The following is a 22,429-nucleotide window of genomic DNA, read 5'->3' as shown; positions in this document are numbered from 1 at the left end:
TTTTGTTCAAAAAATTTAAAGACACAATTTGTAGGTCAATTGTGGAGAATTTGGCACTTTTGGGGTTAAAATATGTATTTAGGTTTGGAGGGGTAGCAACAGCTAATTTATTATTATTTGAAGTCATATGCTCAATAAATTTACCAGCTTTATTTGCTGGTTTATTCCCCCACAAAAGGCTGTGGGCATTGAAATCACCACAAATAATGATGTTTTTTAACATATTAGAATTATTTATATAATTAAAGAAATCCTTGGCATCTGAAGTTTGGCCATTAGGGTTATAAAAGCTTATTATGTAGGTTTTTAAATTATTCAGCCAAACACTTATACCAATTACATCAACATCATTTTCAAAATCTGGAAAATTGATGCCACAAAATTTTATATTATTATTAACTAATAAAGCTACACCACCTCCTTTTCTCTCTGAAGATCTATCCTTTCTCAGGATAGTGTATCCCAGAGACTTAATTTGTTGATTTTGGGTTAAATGAGTTTCCTGGAGGCAAGCAATATTAATGGAATTATTATTCATAAATGATATTAGTTCATTTAGCTTATTTTCTCTCAGTGATCTTACATTCCATTGGAGTATTGATAAATGTTGTGTTGTTGAGTTATTCTTCATATGACTGTGCATCAATGTTCAGCTTTGTTAAAAGTAAAGCAAGATCTTTTTTTGCTTGAATAAGCATATCATCTGGGATGTAGATTTTTGCCAATTCTGCAGTAATTTTTGTTTTCTGTAGTTGATGTATGTTCATGGCCTGAACTGCATTACAGTTTAGAATGAATAAGCATATATTTGGGGATTGCATTTTTGGTAGTGCATCCTGTTTGTTGGTTAAGGGATTGATTCCTGGTAGTGTTTCTGGTTTGTTTCTTCTTGGGAGGGATGGCCAGGCTGGCCTCATCTCACCGGAAAACAAGGCTTGCTGGCTTGGTGATTCCTTCTGATAGGGATTTGAGCTAGGGGGCTTAGAAGATGTTGTTTTATATGGGGTGCTTGATGCATTTGGGGCATTTGACTTGGGGGTTTTGGTTGGTTTCATTACAGGCTTTATTTGGTATTGTTGGGCAGCATTTGCTTCCATTGCTGCAAAGGGGTATGGGATGGCCTTCTCTGTTGATATTTGGAGTGTTAGAGCTCTTTTCTTGTATGCAGGGCATAATGATTTATTTGTAGATTCATGTGGACCTTTGCAATTGATGCATGTAGGCTGGGTGTTTTTGCAAGTTGTCAGCTCTTTAGGATAGAAAGATTTACAATTACTACACTCTTGGAGAATTTCATTGCATTTGTTTGTCGTGTGTCCCAGTTTGAAACACTTCTGACACTGAATAGGCTTAGCTTTGTATTCCTTGTGTGGTTTGATTTGCCCAAATAGGAATAATTTTTCTGGGATATCAATTTTATCCTTTAGTGTGAATAAGATGGATCTACTAGTTTTTAGGCCAGTAGAGTTAGGTTTTCCAAGTTGGGTAACATCCTCAACTGGGATTGTGTTTCCAGCCCTATCTGAGAGGCCTTCTTTTAACTCCTGAGTAGATATCTCTGGGGGAACATTGTAAACTACAATTTTTGTTGGTGATTGATTTGGGTTCAAATTAGATGCAATAATTGGGATATTCAGAAGGGATTTAAGGTTAATTATTGTATCTGCTGATTTCTGATCTTCTACAGCTATAAGCAGAGATCCATCACGGTTAATGTTAAGAGAGAACATTGATTTTAGCAATTTAAAATTGCAACTCTTATTGCAGTGATCATTTTTATTTCAAAGGGGGTATTGGGTGTAATTTTAAGGTAAATTCATAAGTTTTTGGAGGGAGGATATTGGGCAGGGAGAGGGGAAATGCTTTTAATTGGGGAGATTTTTTTCCTTTTTTTTAGAGCTTCTAAATAGGACCTCTTGAAACCCATTATCATCATTTATGGTTGCATTAGGACCTACAGTTATCATTGTCCTATTCTCCGAATCGGAGCCACCATTAGAACTTTCAGATAATGTGCTTGACCAGCCAGTATGGGTATCTTTCACTATAGAATTTGATTTGGGATCTGGGGGGATGTTTTTTTTTGGAGGACTTCTGAACAATGCCTATTTGAAAAAGCTTTAAGCACAAATATAAAAATAAAATAAGAAGGGAAAAAATATGATATAAAAACGTCAGCACTATACTATGGGAAGGATAAACACCACAGTATAGCCCTGAGGATGACTTGAGCAGGATAGGTTTGGCACAACTACTGATTAGAAGCGATAATAATCAAGAAAAATATATTTCGATTTTCTTGTACGGTTGCTGTTGCTGTTTGCTGTTAGTTAAGGTGTGAACTATGAACAAGTTGTGAACTATGAAATGTTTATTTTCTTTTTCGTTCTCTTCTTCTGTTATCCAGACGATCCCACCATTCGCCGCTAGATAACAGCGTTAAATTTCGCTGACCTTTATCCGCTAGACAATAGCGCAAACGCAAGCACTCGGTAAAATGAAAAAACAGAAAACAGGTAAAAAGACAGGAATGAAAAAAAAAACAGTTAAAAAAAACTGAACGTAAACAGTGCTGATGCTTAGTTTTAATAATGAATCAAGAAGGGATTTTACCCTTCTTATATATAATGAAACTTGTTTAATCATATTGTGGAACTTCAGCAACATTGTTAAATTTGCTAAAAAATTAATTTTGATGAAAATAAAATTTGTTTTGTTTTTTTCAACAGAACGTTGAGGAGGCTTTCAATCCCGGCTATGATAGAGAAAAAGAAAGGATAATAATTAGAGAATAGTCAAGAGCTGGAAGAGACAATGGTCTAAACGAATAATTTATCTTAGTTAATTATTTAGGAAGTAAAAGTATAATATTCGATTCTCTAGAGTTTTCCTAAGTTAATGAAACAGATGAAATATTTTATATCAATTTTAGATATGTACTACGATGTACTAAATATGTACTAATATGTATTAGTATTATCTGTAGATATGTAATAAATCCTCTTTAATACAATTTGTTTTTACTTTCGTCATTTTCAAAGTATGGTTACAAGTAGATTTTAGCTATTAAATAAAAATGGAAAAAAGAGCGGTGACGAAACTGGTAACCAGAAACAAAAAATACAAAGAAAAATAACTATAATTGACTGTGTTCCAGTTTAGTGCCTCCATATAGATTAGTATATCTGTATGCAATGTCATCTATCCTTGCCATCATTACTGGCAACACATCTTTGACAAGGAAGATTGCTTCTTTGTGTTCTATAAGTAAAATCTGCCTTTTATTAGATCAATCATTTGTAATATTTTTCATTATCATGATAAAAATAAATTTTTAAGCATATAAACGCGAATAATAAATGTTTCTTTTCATTATTTAACATGAACTGGATGCTCTCATTCTAAATGTTTTGCAATTGCAAATGTTAATGACAAATTGGGTGGTCACATCTGAGCTAGTCCACTAGTGGCACTGATCTTGTCTAAGACCAACACTAGAAAAGAACCAACGCCACTAGAAATGTAAACAAAAAAGAGAATTCTTAAAAGTTGATACAAGTTAATCATTTCACAATCCATTTGGAATATTAAAAAGAGATTAAATAATATGTTTCAAAAATTTTACAACCAGATTTCAGACACTTCAAAACTACTTCAACTGATTTTGATTTCAATATTTCAACTCAAAATAATTTTAACCTTCTTTCAACCAGTTTTGGCATAATTATAATAGTCGATTTCTAAACTGCCATCTATTAAAGCAACTTATAGATAATATCATGGCTGAGCCGAATTGCCACTAAAAGTCAGAACACAGTTGTGCAGAAAAAAAAATTCTTTCAATTTAAAATAGGAACTACCATGTTAGTAATTTAGGATACTAACCAACGAAGATACTGCAAAACATCACGATAAAGTGATAAAACCAAAATAAAGAAATAAGTAAAAAATAAAGTGATTAATTTAGAGATAAATTATTTTGGGCTCAGAAATAAAGTGGTTAATTACAATTTTGACACTTACGATAACAATGAAAATTTGAAACAGCAATAGAAAAAACAATGTCAACCATGATATATTGAATTCTAATTATAGCAATGCCAAAAGCCGGATGTCGTGAAGTACTTCATTCTTTGAACCGTGCAAGTTAATAATTTTGAATTAGTTACAGAAGTTGCGTCAGCAGTAAAGTTTATCTTTACCGATCAATTTTCACAAGAATTTCAAGATAGTAAACTAACCTAATCTATATTGGAAGCTCCTCTTCCATAAAATGACTTGTCTGTGACTTTGAATTTTCCAAAAACACATAGAAAAACTTGGTATTTTAATAAATATAATCATTCTGATAAGAGAAATACTAAAAAATTCCAGAATTGCTACTTCACAATTGGTTTTCACGTAATTGCTAACTTTCATTAACGCTTTTTTCTTGACAATTTTTAATAGAAGTGGAAACCCTCCTTTCAGCTAAACTTTGGCTCTTAGTCCAGCCTCCTAGTCAGGGGCGAATCTCCAGCATTTTTATTGGGGGGGGGGGAGGCAGGAGAGGTCCAAATCCAGATAGTCAAGGGACATAAGATATATAATAATTTTTCTATTCACATTGTTTTGGGGGGCAACTGCCCCCCCCCCAAACGACGCCCCTGCGCCTAGTAACAATATGGGTACACCCCTGAGAAAAATGGTAAACTAACCTGTTAATATATCAAAGGGCCCGTGTTAGGGTTCCAGCAATTGGGAAGTCAAGAACATTACTGTCATCACCAATTGAACCTTTTTCTGAATTAATCAATTTAAGGAATTCTGTTTTCAATGATAAATTGATTGCAGAGAACGTCTCGTATCGACCATCAGTTTGTTTTATATCTTTAGCATAATCAGTGCCATCTTCTGATGGGTAGAGAAACCGACTAAAAGAAACTTAGTAATTAATTATTAGCATAGGATGCAGTATTTGATATCATTATAAAAACAGATCAGCAATATGATCAGTCTCTGAGACGATCAACAAGTAACAGAATAAATTTTTCCTTTGATTATCATGTTTGATGAATAAACAATGTTTCCGCCAAAGCTTTAGCAAAATTGAGTTACTTATTACGAGTTTTGTAATTATCATTGTTCTCCTGAACAGTGTTTTTTAGTAGTTGTCTAGTTTTAATTCCATTGTTTCTTAGTTTTCCTTTTGTTGTTTTTAGTTTTTCGTTGTTTTTTTAGTTTTCTTTTGGTTTAGTTCCTGTACTCTTCTGTACTACTACTACTAACAACTCACCGCAGCACCAAGCCACCTGAGGCCAACACAGCTACACATGCTCCTCCTCCACCCCAATCTGTTCAAAGCCTCCCTTTTTACACCCGCCCACGAAGTTCCCATTTCCTGTAAATCTTTCTTTATAACTTCCTCCCACCCCAGACGAGGACAACCTGCTTTCCGTTTAGTCCTAGACGGCTGGCCGAAAAGAACAACCTTCGGCAATCTGTCATCCTTCATCCGCACAACGTGCACTAGCCACCTCAAACTTTATTTCATTATAGCCCTAGATAGCAGTATTGAACAACATTTTCGAATAGCCTATTGTTTGAAATACGGTCAGACATCCAGGTACCCAGAACAATCCTTAAAGAATTTCTCTGGAAAACATCTAACAAATTATCGTCCACTTTTCGGAGCGCCCATGCTTCAGAGCCATATTTGACCACTGTCATCACTGTAGCTTCTAATATTCTAATCTTGGTTTGCAGGCTTATCTTCCTATTCTTCAAGACTTTTTTTAACTGTGGAAAAACACCCTGCGCCTTGGCTATTCTATTTTTAACATCTTCACTGCTCCCACCATCTTTACTAATAATACTACCAAGGTAAGTGAAGCTGCCCACCTGATCAATCTTTTCATTACCCAACGTCACCTTTTCATCTTCACTTATTCCTAGCCTTAGTGACTTAGTCTTCGAAAAGTTAGTTTTCAAACCAATTCTAGTACCCTGAACTCGCAAAACCTCTAAAAACTCATTCATTTCGCTCACAATTTCATCTAGGATGCTTAAATCATCAGCATAATCCAAGTTAGGGAGACTTTTTCCTCCCCATTTGATTCCGTAGTCTCCCATTGCCTTTCCTGTGCTCCTTAAAACAAAATCCATCAAAATAATCCATATAAAGGGGGATAGAACACAACCCTGCTTAACTCCTGATTTAATACAAAACCAGCTGCTAACCTCATTTCCTACCTTAACCGTAGGTAGGAATTTCCTCCCTCTTCTGTATATATTCATATACAGTATATAAAGAAAGCATAAATAAATCAATGTTATTATTAGAGTCAAAAACAGTAGGCAGGATAATAAAAACTACCAGAGGTAGGTTAAAGATTTACTACTGTCTACTCAAAAATAAAAAATTGTTGCATTAACTATCATTTTATTTATTGCAAAAAAGTGAAAGCTATATTTACATAACAACTCCCCTATGAGAGAACCCCCCCCCCATATTAATAACGATCGTATTTTTAAATTTGGAAAATTCTCCCTGCGGAAAATTCCTCCTCCACAGTAAATCCCCCACGGAAAATTATCCCTGGTTAAATACCCCCCAACTATTTTCGTTCATCGAGGAATCGAGTTGATGAATCGAAAATAAAATGATGCACTGAATCCATATGTACAAACATCGACTTTCTCAAATCATGCTTTCCACAATAGAGTTGATCCCAGACTGGATAAAGTACTTCTTTACCCTTCATTAATATGAATTACCTAATACATTTCTTTGTGATTACACATGTAAAGAGTCGGAAAAAGATACATGAATGCAATTGATTTTATATTAAAAATCGCCCTCGAGGGATTCCCAACGACAATTCCCCCTGGAATTTTTTCCATAAGTAAAATAACAATAGTATATTTAAACTTGAAAAGAGTTAGGTTGAGTCTGAGGGACAAAGGGGGCACTTGCCCCAGGCACAGAAAGTTTAGGGGCGTAAAATTTCAAATAAATAATCCAACGGTTATAATCCTTTTGTAACTTTTGAAATTTATTTAGATAAATTAGAGGGCACAGTTGGCAAAATGTTTTTAAAATAAAGCCTGAAAATGTTTGAGATACAGAAGGGGGGGGCTAATCAAGAGTGGGCCCAGGGCAAAAGAAACCAAAAACGCTAATGGGTTGACTGCCAAATTAACGGAACTGTTGAATACTAAATTTAGAGAATTTATTGAAAAAAGAAATTTTATAATTTCGGTAGTTTGGCAAAATCCATGATTAATTAACCCGTAAATTAAATATCCAGAAAATGTATATACTATGACCAGAAGAGACTGTTAATTATTTGTGTTAAGGACGGCAAATAGAATCTGAAAGGCCAGTTTATAGATTCATAAAATATTCTGAAAAACCCTAGAGAGATTTTTGCTATTGGAAAAGCATATAAGCGCGAACGATTTTTAAGGCCTATTCAAGGCCTTCTCCGGCCACGCTATTGATTAGCACTAAAGCCGTTATTTTGCTCAGTATTATGCTAAGATCTTATATATTTCGATAAAAAACGGATTTTAAGGGAAATCTTAGGACTAAGATCTTACTTCTTATGCAATTTTTACGCAATCATCATTCAGCTATGATCAGCGGTCTAACAACAATGATGAGTATATCATCAAAATTCTCTCATCATTGTTCTATTTGGCAGGAAAAATAGCCTTCTTTGCACTTTTTGCTACCATCAGTGAGCTGTAAGATCTTAGAACAATGACGAACTAAAGAACGGTAATCTGTGCAGAAAGATGAGGGATCTTTGAAGTAAGACCTTAGTGCTATAGAACGTTGTTTATGTAAGCGCGAAAGATTTTAAATTTAAAAGCTTGTTTTTGCTTGACTTCGGCTAAAATTGTGGAAGTAAGAATAATGTAAGTGAAATTTTCCATCAGTGATTTAGAATTTAGACAAACTTTTCTACAAGTTTTATAACTATTTAATTTTACTAGATTGCAGCCTTGCTGCAACCATGCTTGGCTTTGAAGGTGCAAATTCACTTACATATTCTTTTAGTATAGATCAGTTTCATTAACCTTTCACCAAAACTAATTCTAGAAATACAACTTAAGCCTATAAGTAAAACATCCTTTGGTGAACAATTAAATGTTTGATTATTAATAAAATTAACACTTCAACAAATCATGTTTTCAATAAGGTTTTAATCTTTTCTTACCTTTTCTTTACATTATCAGATCAACAGGCTTTACTTGGGATAAGACTTGGTACCTCAGGCCACGCTAACATGAGTCAGCTCATTCATATGAGATTCTGGGTACCACAGATGAAACATGAATCCTTTTCACTTAAAATATGGTAATTGCGAGAAATTGAAGTTATGTTTTTATTCTTCAGCAAAAGAAAAACGTGATCAACGATTTTTATCAATAATTAGCATAATCTCCGTTTTAAATACGATACGTAAAATCACTGCACGAGTCGGTAAAACCGCTGCATTTACCGACCGAAATTGAGATTTTGGTAACATGTCATGCCACTATTTTCATGCGTTTTAGTTAACCAAATGGAAAATTGTGGAACCTTCTATAAAATCAAATCAGGAGTTGGTAAAACTGCTGGGTTTACCCACTAAGTTCGAGATATCTGTAAATGAGATGTCAGCAATTCTGTGGTCTTTATTTGGCGAAGTCAGAAAAATCTTGCCACTTCGTTCCACGATTTTACCAACTCATTTTTTCACCGACTGCGTGAAACATTGGGAAGAAGTATCCCTCCTCCCTCCAATACGTGACGACCCTGAAGCATAGTTTTCAAAAGACAAAAATAATGAAATTTTCATTTTGTTTAAAGGCACTTGCTAAAGTTACCTCCGGTCTTATCTCAGAGAATTACTATTTGATGCTGTGTTCATACACATACCTCTTAAGCTTTCAAAAATAAAAATAAAATATTATATATTTTATATATATATATATATATATATATATATATATATATATATATATATATATATATATATATATATATATATATATATATGTATATTTCAGTTTTTTTATGTTCTAATGTTGATGTTTACTTTTCTGTGAACAAGCTCGTTTTATCAATTTCTCTAACAAATTCCACTAATATTACTTTGCATCTTGTTTAAAAATAGATTCAAATCATATCAGGTATGCCGTCATACTTAATGTAAAATACATTTGCTGAAAGCATCTCAGTGTGTACAGATCAAATTTTTCATTGCTTACTTCCCAGTAGAATGGCATCCAAGAATGCAAATAATATTGTTGCTACTCATTGCCACGTGAGAATTGGCTAAAGCTTCAATACTATCCAGATATCTGTAAAAGGAGAAAGTATCTTCTATGCCTCTAGATGACAATCCAACTTTTGTGTCAATGACAATGACCAACAGATCCAGGTCAACACCTAAAAGATTAGATATAGGTCTCATCAGACAAAACTAAAAATAACACTACAGAAAAATTATCTTACTCCCTTGAAAAAAAAACTCTGGAGAAATTGTATAGAAATTTTTTGATATATGTAATTTCTCATGAATTGGTTACAGGGTTTGTGTTGAATATACCATGAAACAAAAATGCAGAAGTGTAAATGAAGAAATGAATCTTTGAGTCTACAGCCAGTAGAAAAGAAAAGAGAGCAACCATTCAAACAGTACACCTATGTCCAACAATGCCTCAGAAGTGATAAGAAAAAAATAATCTAAACCATAAGAACTTGAAAAAGAAAAGGAAAAATGAAAAAATAAGGATATAGAAAACAAAGTCAAAGAAAAATACAACCTAATGTATATATATGCAACAACTTACAAATTTATCAAACTTTCAGTTTAGAGACAATTGGCAGTATATTTGTCAAAGTTTTGCTTATTTTGCTAGTTGAAACATACAAAAAAACTCAATTTATCATGAAACACTCTTTCCATGTATATTAATCACTACCCTACAATTGTGTCCCAACTCCACTAATGGCGTAGATAATTTCGGAGTCATCAGTTTTACTACTGATGACGGTCACTGCATATGTGACCGAAATATCTGCTATTTTTTGTGAATTTCTATCACTGTTTGTAAAACACTGGTTATTAAAAGCATTTTATCCCTATTTGAACTTTTATTTATCCCCTAATGGCTGGATGTAGCCCAAGGCTAGATATAAAAACTTGCTAATTTATTTTTTGCTTCTTTTTTTTCATTGGTATTATGAACCATCTCCAGGTAAGAAAGAAGCACAAAAATGAAAAAAAAGATAATAATAATTCAAACCAACAAAATAAGGACAGTGTTGCATATAGCCAATGACTACATCCTTACAACATAATGCTACAAATTCCTTGCAACCTCAGCTATGCTTATATTGAATTTACAATATTTGAAATATATTTTGTGCCCAGCAAAGTGCAAAAGATATTCTTGCTTCTAGAGAGTTTAGGGAATAGTAGTCTTGGTCTCAATTTTGGTAATTTCAGTTTACTTGATTAATTATTCATTTTAATTTCTGTTCATTTTAGGACACACCTATTCATATATATTATTCATTTTAATGTATATTTCTTTTGGATTTTATTTATTAGCTTAATATAATTCATGTTTGTTTTAACCTTAATTTATTATACTACTACTATTAGTACAACTCACCGCAGCACCAAACCACCTGGGGCCAACCCAGCTATGCATGCTCAAAGCCTCCCTCTTTACACCCTCCCAGGAAGATCCAATTCCCCTTCTTAAATTTTTTCTTGTGATATCCTCCCAACCCAGCCGGGGATGATCTATTTTTCAAATGACCCTAGACGGTTGGCTGACAAGGACAATCCTTGGCAATTTGCCATCCTTCATCTACAGAACGTGTCTTAACCATCTCAACCTTTCTCTTATTATCCCTTTAGAAAGCGGGAGTGAACCACATTTTTTGTACAGCTTACTGTTAGACATATGGTCAGTCAGTCAGGTACCCAAAACAATCCGTAGGAAATTTCTCTGGAAAACTTCTAGCAAATCCTCCTCCATTTTTCGGGGCGTTCAAGCTTCAGAAACCTTATTTGACCATTGTCATCACTGTAGCTTCCAATATTCTAATCCTGGTTTGCAGACTTGTCTTTCTATTCTCCCAAACTTTTTTCAACTGTGAAAAAACACCCTGGGCCTTGGCTGTTTTACTTTTAACATTTCCACTACATTTACCATCTTTACTAATAATACTACCTAGTTAAGTGAAGCTGACCCCTAGACCGATCTTCACTGTCCCCTATACCGAACATCATATTTTCACCTTCACTTATTCCTAGTCTTGGTGTCTTCTTAAAAATAATTTTCAAACCTATTCTTGCACCCTGAATTCGCAAAACCTCTAAAAGTGTAATTCAAGTTGCTAAGATTTCCATCTGGGATGCTTATATCATCAGCATAATCTAAATCGAGGACAGTTTTACTTCCCCATTTGGTTCTGTGCTCTCCCATTGCCTTTGGTGCGCTTCTTAGGACAAAGTCCATGAAAATATCCATACAAATGGGGATAGAATGTAACCTTGCTTAACTCCTGATTCAATACGAGATCAGCTACTAAGCTCATTTCCTACCTTAATTGCAACAATGTTTTTCTTGTACATAGCACTAATCACTTTAACGTGTTTATCTGGTATATCATACAAGGATAGGGGCCGTTGCTAAAGCTCTTCCATCAGCAGAAACAAAGACTTGCTCATAATCTATAAAACTGGGGAATAATGGTGTTTGATGGTTCAGGTGTATCGCAGTTATTAATCTGGGAGAGAAAATTTGGTCAAAGCATCCTTTACCCTTCCTAAAACCATACTGTTCTTCTCTTCAAACTTTCTCTACAGCATCTCTAAGACTAAAAAGTACCATCATACTAAGCGATTTGCTTCCTACAGTCATCTACCGCATAATTCCCCCTTAAATGTTCATTCCACAAAGAATAATCACTCCTGTTACAACCGCATCTAGTCCCCCCCTCTTTTTGGGCGAGATGTAGGAAGATGTAGGCCTAGGCTATATGTCATGCAAAGGTTTGCTGATTTTTAGGGTTTACAATACTTTTTTGTGCTTCTTTTACACCTACAGTTATTTCATAATGCCAAATAGGGGCAATTTCGAAAATAAAACAATACTAGCAACAGTTTCCACATAGCATAGGGCCCCGTTAGAGGAGGCTGGGATGCAACTACAACTGTAGTGGTTACCATTTTTGGAAAAAGGCTGCTGAACAGGGAAGCAAATAGTATATATTTTTTTTCTGTCTGACTTTTTTTTATACAGTAAGTTTACAATGTGCATATAATTTAGCCCATTTTAAATAGCCTAAGGTATGTTTAACTTACTATCTATATTCTATTCATTTTTCTTATTTTCGACTTTTTAAAATTAGATTTTGTTGTTTAAAAACAATGCGTACTTGGCTCATTTTCTGTCAGTTAATTGGAACGAAAGCAATTTGCAGTTTGCACTTAAGGACGTTTAATACCAGAAATTTCATTTTGCGAGTCTCAGCGCCAGCTGACAGTCTCAAAGACAAAGGGACTATTAGCAAATTTTGTCAGCACCACATGGAGCTTTCAAAGCAATTTTAGTATGAATTGATAGGGGATCTTAAATGTGTCAACATTTCAAAAAGCTAACAAGAGGCTGCTTTAAAATAAAGGAAACCTATTAATCTCTTACTAATAGCTATACAAAACGCTGTCTAATCAATGTACATTCAGCATAAATAACGTGCATTTTATTTTCGCAAAGATTTCAATCAAGGCAGTTAACACAACAAGAAATTTCAAAAGCTATCAAATTATTAAATGAGACTTCATTAGAGCTGATTTTTAATGTTATCCATGTATGTATACTAAAATACTTTTAGGGACTGCCCTTTCCTCAACTTAAAAAAGAAAGTTCTGCTCCATTCACTCAAAAAACAATATTTAATATTTGAAAGATCTTAAGCCGAACTGGCCAGCCATGACAAAAACCAACAGAGGAAAATAACAGTGAAAAAAAAAAACAACAAACGAGAATGAATATGTTAATTTGGTGTTATAAATTAATTAACTATAAAATAAAACCTTTTCCCTACGTGGCTGATCTTTCACCAATTGTATATATATATATATATTTTTTTTTTTTTGGTAGTGGTTTTATTGTTTTTTTAGTTTTAAATTTTTTATCTAGTTCCTCTTTTTATTCTTTCGTGCTGAAGATGCCTTGTTTGGATACAGGCGAAATATCCGCGTTGTTTTGCATTTTTCGTTTCTTTTCTCTCCACTGGCCGCAGTCTCGTTTGTTGGGTTTTTTTTTTCACCGAGATTTTTCTCTTTGTTGGTAATTTAAACTTTCTAAAGATTAAGTTTCATTAAATCTGAATATCTCAGGTACAAAACTCAAGAAGCTAAATATTTTTTTTAAGATTTCCGAGAAAGTAGGCGTCAGTTGTCAGTTTTCTGTCATTTACTCGGATCTCTTGTCTAAGCTATACAAGTATTGACAAGACTGCCCAATCCATCCTGAATAGTTCGGCCTCGGAAACTAAAAAGCTTGTAATAAACGAGATTCTTTATGGTATCAAACGCCCTTAAATCCTAACCATAAATTATTGACAATTTCGAAACTGGCAAAACGGAAAGATTTACACATTGTCAAGTTAATTGTACTTAATCATAAAAACAGAACAGTGCGGTTTTTGAAAAGGTAGAGGATGTGTCGACCAAATTTTCACTCTTAGGCTAATAATTGAGAAGTGCCCGAGTTTTCAAACACCATTGGTCCTCAGTTTTATAGATTATGAGCAAGCGTTCGATTCTGTTGATAGAAGTGCTTTAGTAAAGGTTTTATCCTTGTATGGTATGCCAGACGAATACATTAAAGTGATTAGTGCTATTTCGAGAATAACACTGCTGCGGTTAAGGTAGGAAATGAGGTTAACAGCTGGTTTTGTATTAAATCAGGAGTTAAGCAGGGTTGTGTTCTATCCCCCTTTGTATAGGTCATTTTGATAGACTTTGTCTTAAGGATCACAGGAAAGGCAATGGGAGACCACGGAATCAAATGGGGAGGAAAAACTCTCCTGGACTTAGATTATTCTGATAATTTAAGGATCCTAAACGAAAATATTAGCAATATGAATGAATTTTTAGAGGTTTTGAGAATCCAGGGTTCAAAAATAGGTTTGAAAATTAATGTTAAGAAGACGAAGTCACTAAGACTACGCATAAGTGAAGGTAAAAAGATGATGTTGGGGAACGAGAAGATTGATCAGGTGGGCAGCTTCACTTACTTTGGTAGTATTATTAGTAAAGATGGTGGGAGCAGTCAAGATGTTAAAAGTAGAATAGCCAAGGCTCAGGGTGTTTTTTCACAATTAAAAAAAGTTCGGAAGAATAGGAAGATAAGTCTGCAAACCAAGATTAGCATATCAGAAGCTGCAGTGATGTCAATGGTCAAATAGGGCTCTGAAGCATGGACGCTCCGAAAAGCGGATGAAGATTTGCTAGATTTTTTCCAGAGAAATTACTTAAGGATTGTTCCGGGTACCCGGCTGACTGAACGTATTTCAAACAATAGGCTATACGAAAAATGTGGTTCAATACCGCTATCTGAGGCTATACTGAAAGAAAGGTTTTGGTGGCTAGGGCATGTTGTGCGGATGAAGGATGACAGATTGTCGAAGATTGTTCTTTTCGGCCAATCGTCTAGGGCTAAACGGAAAGCAGGTCGTCCTCGACTGGGGCGGGAGGACGTCATAAAGAAAAATTTAAAGGAAATGGGAGCTTCGTGGGTGGGTGTAAAAAGGGAGGCTTTGACTAGATTGGGGTGGAGGTAGAGCGTGCGTAGCTGTGTTGGCCTCAGGTGGCTTGGTGCTGCGGTGAGTTGTTAGTAGTGGTAGTAGTAGTTAAACATATAGACGCTATAAGCATATAAGATGTTAAGCATAACGCTTCAGGAAGTGACTTTGCACCCTCGTTATAATGTCTGCTGAAGTTTTGCTAAAGAAGACGTTAAGTTAGCCGAAATGTTTTAGGGGATGAATCGTACATATTCTTAAAAATATTTGCGGAAGATATTGTTGGGATTACTGATTACTGTGTAATCAGTAATCCCGGTTTACTGACTACTAGTAATCTCGGAGATTACTATGGCGAAAGATTAATCTCCCGTTAATTATCTTATGCCTCAGAGAGTCCTCGGTGATTTTTTTTGCTTCAGGTGGCCAGTAGAGTCAGTTGCATAGAAAAAACGCCCCAATATTTTGTACATGGTTGTCTACATATTTCTCGAGTAAAGCCGTAATCTGCTAAAAATATTTTGATACCACGCTGGCTGTAGGCTACAGTATAACAATGTACAATATAATGTAATTTTTATTGGAAAACCCGAGGGCCATATAAAAAACGATGTTGTTATATGCAATTTATTGTTATTATATATGTACTTTGTATATGATATATATTTATTATTTTATATTTTACGTTATATTATTTTACATTTTATCTTACATTTCTTTATATATATATCTTATCTATAATATTTATATATATTTAGCATGTATTTTAGCACATATTTATATGTATTCTTTATTATATATATATATATATATATATATATATATATATATATATATATATATATATATATATATATATATATATATATATATATATATATATATATATTACACCACCTGGTGTGTGCCAGAGAGATTAACAGGGTTGCCCTGTTGGCTCTCTCAGACCATAATTGACGGTTTTAAGTCTGCAAAGTGGGGAGGGCTGGTCAACAGGCTAATAACCTGTCACCCTAAAAAAAAAAAAAAAAAAAAAAAAAAAAAAAAACAGTTATTACCGAATCAACGACGAATGGCCTCGGAATTTTGACTACCAAAGATGCTTTCCGAATTGGATTTTGGAATGTTAGAGAGATTAACCCAGATGCTCAGCCGGGTCGGATAAATAATGTAACGAGAAATCTTGATAGTTGTCGGATAGATGTGGCTGCCTTATCTGAGACACGAATTCCACAGTTTGGGAACCTTGAGTGCGAGAATTATCATTTGCTTTATTCTGGGAAAGAGCCTATTAAAGCGGCCGGAGTGGCACTGGCTTTAAGTGGTGCAGCAAAGAACCAATCAATGAACGCGAGAGCGCTCATTGATGATTTGATGAGCGCGTTTTGCACCTACCCAGGCAAAAATGACGTTTCTATTATATATGACGTTATAAATGACGTTTATTTGCTCCAACAAATTTGGCTTTGAAAATCAAGTATTTTGCAGTAGGCATCAAGACATGGCTAATTGTAGGAAAACCGCCAAAACAGATAGTCCCGGTAATTGAGAGTCAAAAATGTTTAAATGGTAAAGTGACTTTGATAAAGACACTTTCTATCAGTCGCTTAGTGATGTCACAAATAAAGTTCATAGCCAGGATATATTGGTTGTGTATAGTGATTTTAACACGAAAGAGGGCTGCGACCAGGACTTTGTGCCAACGTTGATCAGTTCGCTTGGAGTTGGTAAAATCAGTGAAAATGGCGTGCGACTGATTGATTATTGGGTCACTAATGTCATGATTGTAGGAGGTACATGGTACCCCTATAAGACTCCACAAATACACGTGGAATTCACCCGATGGTACCACTCGAAACCAGATCGACCATATACTCGTCAGCAAGCGCAGAAGAAGGTCCCAGAGCTTACCGCGGAGCCCATTGCTTCTCTGACCATCAAATAGTTATAGCCAAGTGCAAATTTAAGTTGAAGGTGGTGGAGAAAGTGTAATTTACAGTTAAGAAATCTGATATCCATAAGTTCAATGATAAGACTATTCGTGAAAAATATAATATTGCGCTAAAAAAAAAGGTTCGCAGCTTTCAGCCTCGATGAGGCCGACGAAGCAAGTTCAGATTTTCTTTGGAAATCACTATCGGAGTGCCTAAAAAGTTTTTAGATATAAGTAAAACGAAAGAAGGAAGAGTGGATTAGTGAAGAAACTTGGCAGCTGATTCAGGAAATAACAAATCTGAAAGCTCTTGTTGATAAATACTCACCTAGTCATTCATCTAGTCAGCCTGGCGATAGGCAATGCTGTGATAGTTTAAAAAAAAAACAGTATAAATGTGCCTATGACTGAAACGTCTGCTAGGAATGACAAGAGAACATATGTTGAAAACATAGCACCTGAGGCAGAAAGAGCAGCCAGTAGGGGTGGTAGTAAAACCGTCTTTATGCTTCCTAAGAAGATTTTCGGCGCGCAAACAAACCCTTGCCCTTTCATAGAGGATACAAGTGGACAGCTACTTACCAATCAGGTAGATGCCCAGAACCGTTGGAGTAAATATTTCTTGGATTTCTGAACCAGCCGATACCCCATGAGCCACTGTTGTTCCCCGACATACCCCTATTTAACTTGGATGTCTATTCGAGCCCCGTCCTCTTTCAGGAAGTTGTGATAGCTCTGAAGTCACTAAAAATTGGGAAAGCAGCTCGATGTGAAGGAGTCCCTCCAGAGCTGTAGAAATATGGGAGAAAAGCTATCGCTGGCCCACTATTTAAGCTGCTTAGTAAAGCCTGGGACGACGAGGCTGTCCCTACCGACTGGAATAAAGGCATTATCGTGAAACTCTTCAAGAAAGGTTGAAAGACATCATGTGATAGCTGGAGAGGTATCACACTCCAGACAGTCGGAAGTAAAGTTCTATGTCAGATTATACTTAGTAAAATTCAGACTCAAGTGGACTTGATTTTAAGGGATGAGCAATATGGTTTCCGCCCAAATCGTTCTTGCTGGGATATGATGTTTTGCTTACGTGTTCTACTGGAGAAATCAAACGAATAGCAAGTGCAGATTATTTTTGTGTTTATAGACTTCTTGAAAGCATTTGACTCTGTGCACCAAGAGGCAATGTGACAAATTCTCCTAGCGTATGGAATGACTCCGAAAATTGTGAGTATGATTAAAGCCCTGTATGTTGCATAGGTTTTTGCAGTCCAGACGGAGAATGGGCTGTCAGAGTGGTTCCCTGTCGAGTCCGGTGTACGTCAAGGAAGTTTACTATGTCCAATATTATTCGCAATACTTATAGATTTTATGCTTCTAGCTTGCCACTTTAGAGAAGGCATACAACTAAGCCCCGATCGTCAAATACACGACTGCGATTTTTCTGACGATATCACTCTCGCGGCTCACTGCCAAGAGGACATTCAATATAATCTGAATGAACTAGCAGCAAAAGCTGCCCCTATGGGCCTGAAGGTTAATGTTGATAAAATGAAAAGCATTTCAAACGGAGTTGTGACGACGTTTGCAGCTGGCATTCGTTACGAAGGCACTGATATAGAAGAGGTCAAAGAAATTAAGTACCTCGGTAGTACAGTGACCCAAGATGGGAATTGTGATAGAGAAGTCATGCTACGCACAGCGTATCCATGTGGAACATTTTCTCAGCTGAAGAATATTTGGATATCTAGAAAATACTCTCAGAAGTTGAAAGTGGGATTGTTTAGGAGTAATTTGCTCTGTGTACTTTTACATGGATGTTGGTCTTGGAGCCTTTTAAAGAATGCTGAGAAAAGACCACTTGGCTTCGAGAATAATTACCTGCGTAGAATCCTTGCGGTACATTGGATTGGCAGAATAACGAATGACCAAATAAGGGCTGATACCGAACAACCACTTGTAACGGACGAGATCAGAATGAGAAGATGGAAATACTGGGGGTATATGACCCGCATGAGCGAAGGACGCCTCCCAAACGACGTCTGGTGTTGAACCCCACCCGGCACTCGAAGGAGTGGAAGAAAACGCAGCACACTTGGTCGATCCCTCGATAAAGAGGCGACGAGTGTCCGAACCACTCTGAATAAACTTTGGTCTTTGGCACAAGCTGGAGGCCAACCGTCGCAGCCCAATGTGCCCCCAGGCGTATGAGGATCTAAGTCTATATGTTTACATTTTATATTATATATATTTTATATATATTATTATATACATATATGTTATATATCATAAAGTTGTTATTATATACATTGAACTACGGACGCATTAAATCGGAACCAAGCACTAATTCGAAAGTACTTCTAATTGCGCTGTTTGCACCTCACCTTCAACGCTTTCAACACAAAATTTCTTACCATAACAATCGTGTGTGGAGGTATTGATTTAAGAATGCCAAGAAGTAGCTTATCAAAATTTCCCTCCAGCCAATTGACCCTAATTTGGGATAGTTGTTTGCATCTCCTGTATGTGACTTACGACAAAAAGAAACAATTAAGAAAATAATGAAGAAACAAAACAATTAAGAAAATCACCCTAGTTTGGTTTTGCTTTTGTTTTGTTTTTTTTTTGGTTTGTTTTTTCGCATTACGCCATGATCTGCCGTCATTGGAGAATTACTTCTCGTAGGTGCAGCCGCAGGGATGTCGTCTGGTAGCCGCAGAGTAATAGTGTACTGTTTCGGTACGCTTTATGGTCAATCATATCTTCTTTTCCTGAGCAAATATAATACAATTTTGTGTATAGAATTTTTTTGGGGATATGTTTAAAATTAGATTTGGTAAAATTCTATGTTTAAAATTAGATGTGGTAAAATTCTAGACAAGCTACTTTTTGCGATCTTGCAAAGGGATTAGGTTAGGAAAATGAAACTTTCAGGGATGAATCTACTGACTAATGTATGTCCGGCGGAGGTATTTTTCAGTACCTTCCTCCACTCTTTCTCCTTCTAAAGGAAGATTTACCTTTGTAAATCTGTATTCGAAAAGTGAAACCTTGCAAAATAGATCTTCTGCAGAAATGAAGCGCAAGTAAAGTATTTTCAGCTTCACAACTTTGCTCAATCCCAATTTAAGAGGTTTCAAAATCTACAAATACATTTCTTAAATTTAGAAAAGAACGCATTGAGATGGCTTAAAATTCTACTCAAATAACAGGAAAAAACTGAAAACTGAAAATTAAGGTATAATGTTGTTTTTGTCAAAATTCCAATACTACTACTGCCAACTACGACCTCTACTTTATTTTAATAAAAATAAACTTCAAAATCTACAAGATGATTATAAATATTAGATTATTGTTTTCAAATTTGCGCCGCTAAAATTTTTGTGCCTGGGGTGAGTGCTCCCTGAACCCGTCTTCTCTAAAATTCCCTGTGGGGACAGGTGTGTTAGAAAACCTGTGAAAAACACAAGCCTAAATGTTTTTCACAGATGTCTGAAAATTCTGATGATTCTGCTCCAAAATTTCTCCCGTTAGTCTAAGGGAAAATCAAGTCTCTTTGTTGAAAGGGGCCATCACAAATATGAGCCAAGCTGAGGCTGAGCCATTGATAGGATCACGTTTGTTTATTATTTTGGTCAAAGTTGAGCCGCTTTCACCGTTAAGATTGTCTTCAATATCAATTTTATCAGTATTTAGTAAAATTTTTGAAAAGGCTGTGCTTTCTCGTCTCCTTGCTTTTCTAAAATCTAAACACTTCCTTCATGATTTTCAATTTGGTTTCCGAATAAGGTACTCCCACTGAACATGCCAGTATGATCCTTTTGAATTTAATACATTCTGCGTTAGATTCGGAATTAATTCTGGTTACTATATTCCTTGGTATTCGTAGGGCATTCGATTCCTTAACCCATGAAATTCTTCTATCGAAGATGTCTCATTTTGGTATAAGGGGAAATGTATTTTCTTGGTACAGTCTTATTTGAATGATAGATTAATTTCTGTTGATCCACTTTCCCATTCACCCTCACAAGTGAATTTTGACGTCTCCCCGGGACCAGTTTTAGGGCCTATGCTATTTTTAATTTATGTAAATGATCCTTTTTAATTAGTTAAAAAGCAGAAACTTGTTAATTGCTTTAGATTTTGTCATCCTAAGGCTTCCCTTGTCCATAGTGGCAATTATAGTTCGCATTCTTTTGATGTCCGTGTTTGTTTTACTGATGACAGCACGCTTGGAACTTTAGGTAATTACGAATCAGAGCTTCAATCAAATCTGGAAATTTATTTGAGAGGGTAATTTTTTGGCTTGATGCTAATTATCTTACTCAAAATTTGTATAAGTCATGTTTTTTTTTACGTGTTTCTCAGGTTCATCCCCAGGTATCTGAAATTTATCCTTTTTCACTGCTTGATTCAATCTTACGTTTCTTACTATACAATACTATGGATTTCAACCTTTCCTTCACTGTTAAAACCACTTTCTAAGGTTTACAATAAAGCTAGAAACCTTATTCAGGAAACTAATCGTTCGTGAGTTATCGTTTTACTCGATCTCGAATCACTGTATATTCTTTCGTGTGTATGTTTTACTTTTTCTCAGCTTCATGGTGACCTCCCCCGGCCCCTAAGTGTTCCGCCATCGTTTACCTCTTATCAGAATAAGTATAATCTTCGCTATACAAAAAAGTATGTTCAAGTTTACTCCTTGTGTAATGTCAGATTTTAATCCTTTAAAGACGAGTCATATTGTGTGGAATATTAAAAATTCTTTGGCTTCTTAGAAGATATTTTTATCTATTTATTTATTTATTTTTCATACATGTTTGTTGTTATTTTATTAGCGTCTATTTAATCTACTTAATTAATTTAGTCTATTCAATCTATTTAGGTTTATTTTCTATAGTTTTTATTTTATTCATATTTTCTTTTCTTCTCCGTTTTGCTCTTCTCTCTGTGAGTAAGTGATTAATTTAATTTTTTTTCTTCTCTGAGCTAGTGACTCGTTTGTCTTTCCTCTTCTTTACAGGTCAATGAGCCTTTGAGGGAATAGTAAAATGTAATATTGTGTGTGTGTTTTATGAGGAGAAAATGCTAAGAAATAAGGTAGTGATGGAGGAAAGGCAACATGCCAGTAATAGAATCCTCCACACTTAGTCGGGGGTTCACTCATTGTAGTAAATATTTTATTGAGGGCTATGCTAAATTTCTGAAGTAGCCAACTGGTGTTCTTAGCACTAAAATGATAGACTTTGAGCCTTTTTTTTATGGTTTTTCAAAAGACATTTTTTGCCTCAATATATCAATTTGTTTTTCTACATTAAAAAATTGTCTGTTTTACGCTTTGATGAATTTCGGCGAAGTAAACATTTAGAATACAATACTTAAAATTGGCTTCTGACCTTAGTAAAAAAAAATTGTCATTGCAACTATTGACAAAATGATGACAATGTGAAATATTAATAACAACTAAATTCTTAGTAGTAGATATTGGCAATGTAAAATCTTAGTAGTAAGCACTGACATGTGAAACAAGGCCGTACCCAGAGGGGGGTTAGGGGGATTTGACCCCCCCCCCGCAATGTTCGTCTGACTCGTAAAAACGTAACAAGAATGGATATTGACAAATTTTGTATGCGTTTTTTAGGTTGATTTTGTGTAAAAACCCCCCTCAAAATTTTTTTTTGAGTAAAACCCCC

The 22,429-nt window shown here is 35.2% G+C and overlaps 3 protein-coding genes across 5 annotated transcripts in view; 2 read left to right on the top strand and 1 right to left on the bottom strand.

The window, feature by feature from the left end:
* Nucleotides 1-22,429, top strand: part of LOC148940269 (DNA cross-link repair 1A protein-like) — a 320,311-nt gene that overhangs the window by 120,882 nt on the left and 177,000 nt on the right. The gene's annotated exons all lie outside the window — the stretch shown is intronic.
* LOC148940271 (uncharacterized) overlaps nt 1-22,429 on the top strand; it is a 43,611-nt gene that overhangs the window by 19,796 nt on the left and 1,386 nt on the right. The window lies entirely within an intron of this gene.
* Nucleotides 4,709-10,876, bottom strand: LOC148940272 (general transcription factor IIH subunit 3-like). Its single transcript, XM_089106414.1, has 3 exons — nt 10,822-10,876; nt 9,241-9,421; nt 4,709-4,913 (listed from the first exon to the last, which is right to left on the bottom strand). Exons 1-3 carry the CDS (start codon nt 10,874-10,876, stop codon nt 4,709-4,711), a joined length of 441 nt encoding a protein of 146 aa, XP_088962540.1.

This window comes from Artemia sp. Qi Xiang Cuo, chromosome 20, assembly GCF_049724085.1.
Source record: "Artemia sp. Qi Xiang Cuo chromosome 20, ASM4972408v1, whole genome shotgun sequence".
NCBI lineage: Eukaryota > Metazoa > Arthropoda > Branchiopoda > Anostraca > Artemiidae > Artemia > Artemia sp. Qi Xiang Cuo.
The sequence above is the reverse complement of the archived record's forward strand: the minus strand, read 5'-3'. Positions and strand labels throughout refer to the sequence as shown.